General features: G+C 36.7%; 1 protein-coding gene across 8 annotated transcripts in view; it reads left to right on the forward strand.

Annotated features, from left to right (window-relative positions):
* KCNIP4 (potassium voltage-gated channel interacting protein 4) overlaps positions 1–13519 on the forward strand; it is a gene marked incomplete at both ends in the record, with an annotated part of 401165 nt that overhangs the window by 293961 nt on the left and 93685 nt on the right. For 2 of the 8 annotated variants that reach the window (XM_082281886.1, XM_082281890.1), the window contains one exon: positions 9219–9330. The exons of the other annotated variants lie outside the window; for them this stretch is intronic. In XM_082281886.1, the coding sequence (XP_082138012.1) occupies positions 9219–9330 (112 nt within the window). Of the gene's footprint in view, positions 1–9218; positions 9331–13519 lie in introns of those variants that run through there. 8 annotated transcript variants of the gene reach the window in all.

The following is a 13519-nucleotide window of genomic DNA, read 5'->3' on the forward strand; positions in this document are numbered from 1 at the left end:
CCATTTCTTTTAACCCCTTCCCCATATGTTTTTTTACTCTCTCTCTTCTGTGAAATAATGGGAGTCCAGCTCATAAAAGCTTTAAACTTTCTTAACTGTTAGTACTCTGCCTAACTTATACTTTTAATGGCAGAATTAAAAGGTCTAAGAAGCCTCTAAGATTGCCAGAGTGAAACCTCTGAATGAAAAAAAAGAAAAAAAATTTTAAAAAGAGAGAAAAAAAGAAAATTAAAGCTCCCTTACCTTTCTATTTGGAGATTATATGCATTTATATCCCTGTGTCCTCATCCATTTATTTTTCTTTCTACTACTACCATTTTTTAGGAGTAAACCTGTTTATCAGGAGTCACCTATATGAGGAAAAGAAAAGGTCTTCAGTGTCCATGTTACAACCCACTACAGAAGGCAAGGATAACCCAGGTTCTTGTTAATAGATCCCTTGGGATTTATTAGAGTGAAACAAAACTGAATACATATATATGTATTTACAAATACATATATGTAGGGTTTATTTTGGAGCAGTTTGGCTGCAATGGAAAGCAGGTGCATAGGCATCTTGGTTATTATCTGTAGTAATATAAAAGCTTAAAAATAAAATTTAAGAAAATGTAGAAGGGAAAGAAAGAAAGAAAGGATAAGAGTAGATAGATATCACCACGTCTGGATCCATGAATGAGATTTGATTTTTGCAATTTTGATGTCCATTGGTCAAAGTGATGGTCCCAATCTTGATCCATTGCAGGTGGGGGAAGCCTGCAAAATACAACTTTCAGTGGGTTAATGTATGCTGAGGGTCAGGTGGAAATGTTTTACTCTGTCTGATACAACATTGTGGACCACGGGGCACTTCAGGAGTCGCTGATGGTTTATGATAGCTCTCACATCAGCAAGGCTGAGCCAGCTATGCCCCATTGGAAGGGATGAATGCCCTCAGGTCTAAGCATTAATGTCCCAGTACTTCCTTGGAAAGCAGTTTTTCATATCCAAGTCATTTCTGTAAGGGAGGACACTGATATCATAAAAAGCACTATCTTGCCTTGCAGGATCTTCTTCTCATTGACCTCTTCCCACATCTGGCTCAAAACCCAGCTTGTTGCTGAACAAAGGTCAGTTTGTCATGTCCATCCTTCAGTGGTAGGTGTGCACCCCCTCTGCACCTGGGTGGTTACTTTGTGTATGGTCAACAAAGCACTCTGCTGTTTTTGCATTCTGCTGTTTTTGCAACTCAATTGTTTTCAGTCATTAACCATTAACATTCCAGTCTCTCACAAGGTGGTATGGACTAAATTCTGAATATTGCATAATTCTGAATGGTAACCACATGTTGCAGATCTGTAGTCAAATCTGTGCATATTTCATATTTAGTACAAGTCTTATTATATAGAGCTAAGGGACCAAATTAGGATTACAGTGCTTTCTTTAATGTGCTGCAACCATGTAATATGGATTGATTTACCGTAGCTCATCTTTACAGGTCAGATACAGTCATTTTTTAACAAGAACATCAAATGTAGAAATATGTCAGCCACTTCATTCTTCATTTATAATACTTTCCAGTTGCTATGGTGAAATACAGTCTGGAAAAGCCAAGGAGAGAAATAGAAGATTTAGTGTACGTGGGTCATTTTATATCAAAGAAAGGTGCAGCACAAGAAAACAGCTGCATAATAGTGATGTTCTTATGATTGAGGTTAATAATACATTTATTTTTTCCTTTGGTTTATTTGCTAACCATTCATTGAACCATAGGGACCCAGAAATACCAGTTTTGAAAGAGGTTTTGCACAGGATGAATTGACGATTTTAAATTGAGAGATGATTTGGAGGCTTGGATGATGGATATTCCTGTTCATTAGTAGAATATTAGCTTTTATTACTGGCATACACAGTTCATTTATTTTCTCATTCATCACCACAGAAAACACCTTCCCTTTCTATAGGAACTCCTCTGAGGTCATCTAACTGCACAGCCCATAAATACATAGCTTCCTGGATGTATGGGCAGGCACAAGTGGGTACAGTCATAATTTGGCTAACAGAAAATGACTGAATATGGAGCTGTGAATGGTGCTATTCTCTTCCATCATTTCTGCCAGCTTGATGTGTAGGCGTCCCAGTAGTTTCTTATTTGCATGAATAAAGTGATTGATAATGGCGTCCTCTTGCTTCAATGTATCATTACAAAAATAGTAGTGAAAGAAGAAACTCAGCAAGTCAGACATTATCATGTTTGTTCCAAATGTGAAAAGACTGAAGAAGACAAGAGTTGTACAGGCAAAAAATTGCATTTTCTTATAAGCAGGAAAAGCGTATCTTAGTCAGAGGAAGGTGGGTGTCTGCAGCTAACAAAGTAGTTGGGTGTGATTGGCCCTTAGTAGTTCCATTATACTGCACTTCTCCTGTGTAGAAATATATTTGTGCCTACAAATTTGGTAGTGGCCATTCCTGCTGCAGCAAGTATGATTTAATACAAAAAAACCCCCAGGTCTTTAGGCTGAAGACACAGTTGCATATTTAGAGATAATTTTATTTGTCAAACAAACCAGTGGTCTTTGCAGTAAAAAAACCAGAATTTGATTACTGACTATTACTAAATGTAATTTAACCTTGTTTAGGAAACATATAGCTGCTCTTTAATGCTTTGCTAAAGCTTAATGAATTAAAATGCTACTGTTGCTCCTGTTGCTACTCTTTATGAATTAAATGCAAGGACATGCCATTTAATTTACAAACTACTTGTACATTAGGTATTCTAAACATATTTGTATTTCATGCTGTATCAATTATATTTTTTTACAAATAAAACCACCGGTAAGTATTATGTTATGAGGGGAGTTGGCAATGGTTTTCCTGTGGGATTCTTTTCAGTTCCTGTTTTCAGATCAGTAATGGCAGCAGTCCTTTGATATAGATCAAAACAAGAACAAAAGCTTCTTAGAATCAAGTGAGAGCCATAAGGTGAAAATGAAGAGAGGAAAAAAGAAATGAAATCCCATGCCATAGCCTAGAACATTTATACAGCTATAACTGTAATATTATTTTAGTGTAATTTACTTCTAAGTATGAGACTGAACCTTTAGAAACTTGGATATCATATTTTCTTCCTTGATTACAAACCAGTGAAATTTATCTTGCCTGTAGAGATGTTGAATTTTTCCTTTCTCAGCCTATATTCACTTACAGTCATTAAAGAGCTAAGGCACTTCGTGTAAATATTAAAGAGGATATATGAAGCCTGACAAATTTAATCTTAGGTAATTACACTCTACCTTGCTCTTCTAGCTAGCAAAAGTTTCCCTGAAATTCTGTCTGCATGAGTAATCTGCTAGTGTAATATTGGGCTCTTGAATAGCTGCAGCACTGGTGAGATGAACAATGATTCCATACATTAGCCTCATTTTTCTAAACATTTTATGAAAGTTACATGATGTTCCGTGATTAGCTGTAGCATCCTACAAAGGAGGCATTACATTCAAAATTATTTTACCCTGGGAATAATTATTGAAAAGGTATGTGTAAATTAATTTCTTCTCCTGGTTTTTGAAATGCTTTCTAGTGAACATAGTTTTCTTCTGCAGATCAGAGATAGAAACTTTACTGTGTAGAAAACTGCAGTTTATTGCCTGTGAAAGGATTTCTTACTGGCTAACTAGTAGGATTAGGTTCATTATCCACCAGATAACTTTCCTAATAAGCTCAGATGTGGCATGAACAAGAAGCTGAAGATTTGCCGTTTATCTGACCTGTATGTAGGTGCCCTTTCTGTGTTTGTTTGACCATCTCATTCTCTTCTGGCTGTGCAACATCTCCCTCTGGAAGAAGTGAGTACAGAAAGAAGGGCAGCTAATTAATACTTCCAAATTTTGTTTCTATTTCTAACTCATCTGCCGTTTCCCTTTTCAGATGCATTGGGGGAAAATATCAATTAGACTTTAATGAACTATTACTCCCAGCCAATTAAGACACACACACACACAAACACAAATTAATTGCAACACTGCAGATTTCATCACCCAGGAAGGGAGTAAAATTCAAGTCAATTAATGAATAATAATACATCCTTGCCTTAAAAACTGTCATTGTACATTAGACAACAGCAAATACAGAATGTCTGTACAGAAATGAAAATCATTATAAGAATAAAGAGAAAAGTCTGAAAAGACTGATACTGTTTACAAGCAGTTGTTAAAAAGAAAATATAGTGAAAAGGCATCAAACACTTAAATGTATTTGGAATCGGGTAGGTTCTCTATAAGAGTCAGAAGAAATATGAAAAGATGAAGAGTTTATAACTTCTAGCAAAAATTTCTTGTAAATATTAAAAGTTATTTAAGAGAACTAAGGGAATTAAAAGAAAATACATATCATTTTACTGTGCTAATTACAATGACAGACATAATCCAAAAGCAACATCTGACTGGGATTACACTAATTTAAAAATAAACAAAGTATAAATGAAGTCTGATAATACCAGATAATTTTGAAAGCACAGGGTAGCCATATTAAATTGTTGGGAAATTTTATATCCTAATACACTAGTAACTGAATTATTATTTAGGTATTATTTAGGTATTTTTAGAATTTGCAATTATTTTATTCCTTAATTGTTCAAGTCTTAGCATCCTATGTGTTATTCTTAAGCATTTGCTACTTCTTTTAATGTGTTAAATTAGGTGGAATTTTTGGTTTTAAATGGCAGTTTTTCTCTGCTCTTAGTCAACTTTGAAATTAATGAAATGTAATTTCCTATATCTAAGCTTTATAAATAATATTTCTGGGTGTTTTTTTCTTTCAAGAAGTAAGGGAAAATTGTTGGTATTCTACAAGCATACATCAATCAGTTACAAAATGTACTTAGTGCATAATACACTGTCCTATTTAAGGTGTCCTTTTTATATTATTTGTATTCCACACATAAATGATTCTATTTACAATGGTTAGAGTAGCCAGTAATTGGTAGGGATTGTTTGTAGAAAAATTTTAGGACTCCAGAACCGGATCATTCTTGTAGGTGCCACTAATTTAGGCATATCTCATCTGTCCAGTTCAAAACTCACTTGGGATCTGTGCCTTCAGGTAAGATATATCTCCTACAGCACTTCAGCACAGATTCCTCTTGACTCTACTTAGGAGAGAAATATTTGTTCTTGTTTTTATGCAGAGGTCCTGAGTTCCAGCTGAAGCTCTCTGCTCAATCAGGCCAATCTTCCCCTCTGGCACATCTTTTAGCACATGGAGAACAGCCTACTCCTGTGACTGTAATATTGCCTCCCTAGAGCACTTCCAGCCTCCCTGGCCTCCTCTGCCCTTTAGGACTGTCTCTGACAGGACTCTCTCAACCTTATCAAGCCAGTGTCTGTCCAGATGTCCAAGGTGGCCTTTCTGATCACCCCCCTCCAGAGTTTTCTGAGAACTGAAAACTCCCATTTCATGATTGCTGTGCCCAAGATGGCCTGCAAGCACCCCCATTACCCACCAGCTGACACTCAGCAGGACCAGTGGGACATCTCCCCTCATCAGCTTGCTCATCAGCTTGTCAGGAAGTTATCTCCCACACACCAGGGACCTTCTAGACTGCCTGCTCTCTGCTGTGTTATATTTCCAGAAGACATTTGACAAGTTAAAGTCCCCCATGAGAACAAGGACTAGCAATCACAATACTTCTCCCAGCTGCTTATAGAACATTTTTGTGCCTCTTCATCCTGACTGGGTGGTCTGTAACAGACTCCCACCATGATATCTGCCCTCTTGGCCTCTCCCCTGATTCTCACCCATAAACACTCAACCCTATTGTTGCCATCATTAAACTCTAGATAATCAAAACACTCCCTGACATGCACAGCAACCCCACTGCCTCTCCTTCCTTGTCTGCTTCAAATCTTAAGGGAGAAGAATTGAAGGCCAGTGGAAGATGCAATGTTTAGATGGGACAGCTTCATAACGAATTCTAGTACTTTCTTTTTCCTTCATGCAACCTAGTGAAGAATCACAGGGAAGGTTGTGCAAACTTAAATATATTGCTCAATCACCACCAGAATGTGTTGAAAAGTCAAAAATGAAAGCTGGATTTAGGGAAAGAGAACAAGCCAGAACAATGCTTGGATATTATAAGATGTCATCCCCTGGTTTCAGTTTTTTTCAGTTTTATGTAAAAATGGTGTTTCCTTTTGTATCCTGGAGGGTTACATTATTGAAAAATTCTTTTCCTTTGAACAACTTCTAAAATTTTTTTGTACTGTCAATACAGGCACCCCGTAAGAATGTGACACATAAATATTTTTTTTTAAATAATTGAACAAAATGCGAAATGTGTGAGAGAAATTACAATGGATTTTGAATTTAGAAGGATCAGAATACAAAGAGTTGCCCTACATATAGCAGAATTTTATTATCTCCTTCTTCAAGATTGATTTAATTTTCTAATGTTTTGGGGTGTAAAGTTTTTTTAATTGAACTTCTTCCAGAACAACTCACATCTCTAAGTAACATTGTTGTTTTAATCTGTTGCATGGCATATTGCAGGAAAGATTTCATATATCACTTCCTTCTCCTTTCCACATAGTTTCTTATCCTTGCTGCTTTGCTTTCTAGGGTTAAGGCTTGGAGATTCACAAAGTCAATGTATGGTTCCCCTAACTTAGAGAACTATCCTGAGAAACAACAGGAAAGGTCTATTTCTTTTTTTAAGGACGTATTCTCTCAAGTCAGTAATCAGTTACATTGATTCAAGTGGATGTTCTCAGCTTATGTTTTCTTCTGTTTAAAAATTCTTCTGTAACTCATTTGCTGTGCAGGTAGAATTGGCCCCTAAAACTCATCAAATTAATAATCTTTCTCCGTGTCATTTTTTTTAAATATCCAAGCCTTTCTTCTTGTATGAAAGCAGAAAACAAAACCTTAGCTGTGTCTGGGACCACTTCTTGCTGGGTGACTTTGTGCACATGGGTTGGCACATTCAGTGGTGGAGTAGAAGGGCCTCTGTTCCCAAGAGCGGGAAGCTTAAGAACACAAGGTGGCCTGAACCTCCTGCATGAAAGGAGAATGTGGACTGACAGATTTCTCCATTTTAATAATTTCCCTGAGACTATTTATTAACAGTAAATAAGGCCTCTTTCACTGATATAGTATGAGTGGGACATTATATTAGGATTATTGTTTCTGAAATACTGTAAACATTTGTTCGTGCTTCTTCATTTAAGAAAAAGAACACAAATTTGAGAAAAAGAAAAGCCTAAGTAGGAATAACCTCAAGGAAAATATAGAAGCCAGAGATGAGAATGAGGTCAAGATGAACATGTCAGAGTCTTAAAAGGAGAAGGTGATATGGAATAGCTAGAAATTGTAAAGAGGAAACAGAATGTTACTTTTCTATTAAAAGGAGAAGGACTTAACAGGAAAATGTATTGAATCATTAATGTAGAATATGAGGTTAAAATAATGACATATTTGGAAGGTGCAAATGTGGGATAGTGTATTTGGTTTGATTTGCTTTTACTGTGCTTTCCTCTTAGACACTGTTTTAGCTTTACAGGGTAATGGGAAAGTGAACTGACACTCAGATGGAGAGCATATATAAATAATAGAGAATTCCTGACATTCTACTATTAAATACCCAGAAGTGTAAAATCAAAGAATATTCTTGCTTATATATTGACTAGATATAACCTAAAATTAACTGAATTACATGCATTTTTGAGTAAATAAAAATATGTAGATTCTAGAGTTTTGCCTATAATGTAATTCAATGCGTACAGACTTCAAAGAAAAACAAAAAAACCCCTCATAGTAAATTGTAGACTACATTTTTCTTTCCCTGCTTGGTAGCCCATAAACAGTAGATTACTAATGTTACAACTTTTATTATGGTAATTTAAAATTATAATGAATTTCTAAACAAAAATAGAAGTATCTGAGCTTCTTGATAGTTAGCAAGATTCTTTTCTAGTTGAAAGAGTTTAGCAACCTGAGTGGTTGATACTGGACATCATTTATGTAATTCTTTTTAGTGCTAGAACATATGTTTTTAATAATAAGGGTGTCTAAAATTATTTTTTTCTGAGGCTTTCCTTCTCTTTATTCTTGTGCCTTGTATACCAGTGGACAAGATTTATTTAAATTATTGGGATGGGCACAAGGGTAAGAATTTAGGCATAACCTTGTATTGTTTATGCATGTGCTGCATAAAGATTCTTCAGAGTGTATTCTTTGCACTGGGTATCCTCTTGGTAATCACATTAATAAACTCAGGACAATTAGTTTTATACAGATTGTGTAATAAATCAGCTGGGATTCCTTTTTCCCTGAGGTGTAGCCTGGACAAGATCTTCCCAGGAGCTGTGAAAAATGCCTAACACCCATTCATGTATATCAGAGTTTGGGGTTCAGCACTTCTAGGTTCATGTCCTGAGGCAGAAAAGCACTGTTTTGTTTCTTAATCAATAAAGAATAAATTCTTCCTGGCTGCAGGTCAGGGGTTTGGGCAGTGCATGTCTCCTTGACAGCACGGTATTTTGCTAGCTGGAGGCACTGATCATGCTGATGTGTATTTCTTTAATTTGTATTCTCACTTTCAGTGAAGATTCTAATTAGACTCTGGTGATGCTTAAGAAGAGGAATAGGAAGCGTTTCTCTGAACATTGTTCTTTCTAATGCAGAGGATGGTAGTTTTCTGACATGCAGCATTTAGCATGTGAAAACAGATGTCTGTCTTTAGCAAACTGTCATTTCTCAAACTTAACAAAAATTGTGCTAAGAGAAGCTGGGGAAAGGCTGTGAGGCTGGGGAGAATTGCAGTGCCTGTGCCTGGCAGTGCTGGAGTACTGAGTGCTGATAGCAGCGTGCTACCTAGTGCAAGTTTCCAGAGAGCTTTTCTTCTTGGCACTGACACAGCCAAGTCCCTGCTCTGACACAGATGTTCCTCCAGCAGCTCTAAGTAACGCTGCTCGACGGATACAATGTCATACCCAGAGGTTCGTGGTCCACCTCAGCCTTCTAAGAGGACTCGCTACTGATGAAATCAAATGCTTAGAGAAGCATGAGATACAGGGCTTTATCTAACATTTTATCTCAGCTAGAGTGGCTGGTGAGCTGCCACGGCTTGGTATAGTGCTGCTTTACACCACTGCAACTTTCTTCAAAGCGAACTCTTGGTAAAATCCTCTAATTTCCCTCTGATTGCAAACCGGTGTGAAGACTGGAATGATTTGCCTTTTGGAAGAATGTTGACTCTCGAGTGGGAGTCAGAGGGACTGCAAACAGTGGGTATTGTTGTGATTATATTTGCATCTCTGAAGCTGCTTCATTTGCTGGGACTGATTGATTTTTCAGAAGGTAAAGTGATCACTTACAGTTTGTGCTGTTTGTAGGTTTGGTGTCTGATCTGCTAAAATAGAGAGCATCAGCTATAGAAGCTGTGAAACGAAAAAAGTGAAAGTAACAGAATAAAAATCCTGGTTTGCTTCTGTTGCTTTTACTTTGTTATTGAAAACAGAAGTAGATGCTAGCATAAGATTTTTATTTTACAATTAATTTACAACTGTCTATGAGAGGATGTTTATTAAAAAAAACCTTAAATAGTGAGCATAACACCTGTCAGTTGCCTTTAAAAGCTGTTCAGTGCTACTGAACTTGATAGATTTTAGTTCAGTTCATGTTTACAAAATGCTTTGCTCATCTGATTTGTGATGCAATTAGAGTTTTGTTCTGTATCTGTGTTTTAAAAATCTGTTTCATAGATAAATGCAATACACTGTTATTACAGGGTGAGCTTTAGGGTGAAGCCTGCTCTACACCTTTCAAAAAAAGGCATAGATGTCAACATTAAATGTGTGTATTTTAAATATATATCATGAATATATTTTAAAATTAATGTTGCTTGCTCAGAATCTTGTCTGCACTCTACTATATGGGTCTAACCATTTCATCTACTCCCAAAGAGGGCTTCACATCAATTTATTAGGACTTTTGTTTCTATACAAAGTGAGGGGTTTTTTTTCACATTTTATAGAAATGAGCTATTTCAGGTCAGTTATTAATGAATTTTTTTTGCTGTCAACTTTTCAAGTTTTTCACAAAATGTCTATTAAGTTACTGAAGACCTTGCTAAAAAATTCTTGCTTTTGTCATTATGTTTGCTCATGTGAGTCCAAACCAATCCTTTTTGCTGGGTAACTGCTTTCAGTCAGAATCACACAGCCAAGGGGAGCACTCCAGTTTTCTGGAACATTAACTTTTCATCATAGAATAGGATCTTTGCTGGATGTAGATTCAAATAATAACCTCATAAAATTGTTCAATGCTGATAAAATTTGAAATCTTTAACACAGCACTTATATAGTTACTGAACTATTGAAATAAATCAATAATCAAATAAAATTTTAAATCCTTCAAACTGTATGTGGTAAGAATATATCTTTGCTTTGTTACTATATAATGTATTGGTTATGGAATTACTTTTTCAATTCTAAACAATGGGTAATTTACTCCTCATAGCAGTGCTCACTTTTAGGTTTTTTTAATACTCTGGATGTGTAACATTTGTGACATGTAAAAAAATCATCATGGTTATGGATTAACTTCAGCTTTATTACATATGGTAACAAATAGGAAAAGAAGACTGAAATGCAATTTGCTTTTTTTAGTATATGTGGAGTTAGATCCTTTTCCTGATTCCTCACTGGTATTGCCATTATGTTTGTGGGGAAAGGTTTTATATGATTTCAACTCTATTAAATCACTTTAAAAAAAAAAAAATTCTCCTGGTACAAATTACACTGATTTTAATAATAATAATAATAAGTTCAAGATGATCTATTGATTGAAGTACAGCTTTTTGTTCTAATGCACCCATTAGTGTCATGGCATTTCCTCACATGCTAATTTCACTCAAAAGTACCTAGCAACATAAACCAACCCCTAAATGTAAAAAGATTAAACTTTGTAAGGTACAGTTGATATATTTGTAACTGCAGTGTGAGTAATTCCAGTAACTTGGGGGATTTTCAGTTCTCCTGGGGCTGAACTGTGCTAACCAACTCTTCCATGTCTGGGTATTTCATTAAATGAGAATTCTGCACCAAATGCTTAAGGAATATTTTATAGTGTATTCAGAACTTGTGATTTGTTGTTCACCTGCTGAATGCAAGGACAGGTTTTCTGTTCATATCCAAGGAAGAGCACATTTAAAATGCCACTGTTGATCTGGAAACCAAAATGAGCAATGAGCCCTGCCCATCTACCACATCCAGGCAGGTCATGGGTCATATGCTGAAACAAATCTGTTCCCATAGTTAGGCTTTCTGATGCCTTAACATGCCTGTCTTAACATCCCTGATACATTGACCTATACTGCAAATATCCCTGAAAGAAAGGACAGCATGTCTGATGGTTGCTAATACAGGGCAGAGAAGACAGATAAAGGACAAATCCTTAGTTGCTAACTTGCTACAGTTCCACTGATTTTAGTGCAGCTATGGTGAAGAAGAGCCTGACTTGCCCTCATCTTCATGAGAAAACAGGAGAACCCAGTAAATCTGCTTAGTTTTACTGAATAAACTGATTCACAGGATTAACTAGGTTGGAAAAGACTTTTGACATCATCAAATCTAACCTATATTATTACAGTGTTCAACAACTGGCAGGACAGAGAGAAACCTGATTTTACCCTGTGTCCCATACTAGGGACTATGTTATTCTGCTTCATCCATTCTCCACTTTCCAATAAGCAGAAAAGAGACCAGAATGAAGATAAAGCTGGTTCATTGGAGCCAGCAAGCTATTTCAGTTAAAAGGACAGAATTGAATCAATACAACTTTTACTAGGAGAGATTGAAACTCCCCTTTCCCTCTCCTTCCATCGCTTTGAAAGTGGTTTGACACTGACCATTATCTTCCCTCCAGCTTCCTTGCCTGGAGCTTTTTCTGCCTGGCAGCTTCACTCCAAAGCTTTTGTTTTGTTACTCAGGCTGGAAGGGGAGGAGAGGAGAGGAGAGGAGATCAAACTGAAGCAATGGAGCAGAACAGTAAAGCAACAGGGCCAGGCTTAGAGGGAATTCATCCACCAAAAACTTGCAGGGGATAGATGGCAAAATGAAGGATTCACTTTGCATTTCTGTATCCAGAACAGCTGTCAAGTAGTAGCTATGGAGAGAGATTATGTAAACACTTGTGAGCAACTTTTTAAATATTAGGGAACTGCATAAATCAGTCTTTGAAAGGAAAAACTCTGTGTCTTTTCCTACATCATGCACTGATTGTATCTTGAAATATAACATCTCTTACAGAAATGTTTTTCTTTTACTTGAGAATAGAATTGGCCATTGTTGCAATCTATTTTAGACTCCATTATTCCTTCCCTTTTCCTTACACTAATCTCTAACAGTCTCCACAGCTTGTTGTTATCTTTCAAATGCTTATCCAGATATAAATGTCATGTTTGGCATGTGAATGTCCCATGAACTCCATGTCTTTTGGTTAGTAGGACTCACTGGTGTCTGTATGTCTTTCAACTCAATAGGCTATCAAGGCTGGGTAAGAATATTTGATCCTTAGTTCCTCCTACTGTGATGCAAACAAAAGACCAGTTCACTTGCAGTTATCAATAAACATATTAGGGTGCAAAGTCAGCTTTGTGAGTAAGTAATTTGTTGCTTTATCTAGAATCTGGAAATTGATGAAGGGGGTGAATAGAGGTAGTTTTTAAGAGAGGTAGTTTTCTACCTTAGGATATATCTTCTCTATGCAGGTACAGAAAGATCTTTTTTTTTCTTATCTAATCTAATCTGGATGGACAGAAGTCACCTCTAGTTCCAAAGTTATGTTAGTGCATTTATCTGTTCTGTCACACAAACTGCTAAAATGTGGCCTCTCTCATAGTTCAGATACTTAAAAGCACAGAGAAGGCATTAGGTCTGTCTGCAACCATCTGTGTTAACATGTTGTTTGTTACCCTTAGGGCTTAGCAAAACCAGTAAGGTTTAAAATACTGTCTGGAGTGCAGTATGACTCTCACCCTTAGAAAATGACTGATATGGGGTAAGACATACTGCTGAGAAATTCTGTATTGCATCATATTCTGCAAGAAAAAGAACACCAAAAAGCATGGGAACTTTGTCCTTCTCTGCATGTGGCTGACATGAATGATCCTAATTTGAATGTCCTCTTCATCCACTGGAAACTGTGCTACAAGTCCAGCTTCCAACAGACTATGCTGCTCCCTTTCCTGCATAACTTCTCTCTGCCAAATGGGGTGCAATGTAGCATAATTCCACAGTAAACAGAAAGGCAAAAAATATGCCATGCAGCAGTACCTGTCCCCTTGCCTTTTCTCAGCAGCTGCTTGTAACACCTGGTCTCAGTAAGCTGTTCAGTTAACATGTGGTGGAATGACCACCTTCTGCTTGTCTTTTCTTCTTCTCCATACAATGCAGAGCTGACAGAACTACTGTATTCTGAGTAAGCATCTGTCACCTGCCCCAAAAAATTCTGTTCATGGGTGCTGATGTCCCAGTGCCAATTAATG

The sequence above is a fragment of the Coloeus monedula genome (genome assembly GCF_965178545.1).
Source record: "Coloeus monedula genome assembly, chromosome: 5".
Classification (NCBI taxonomy): domain Eukaryota; kingdom Metazoa; phylum Chordata; class Aves; order Passeriformes; family Corvidae; genus Coloeus; species Coloeus monedula.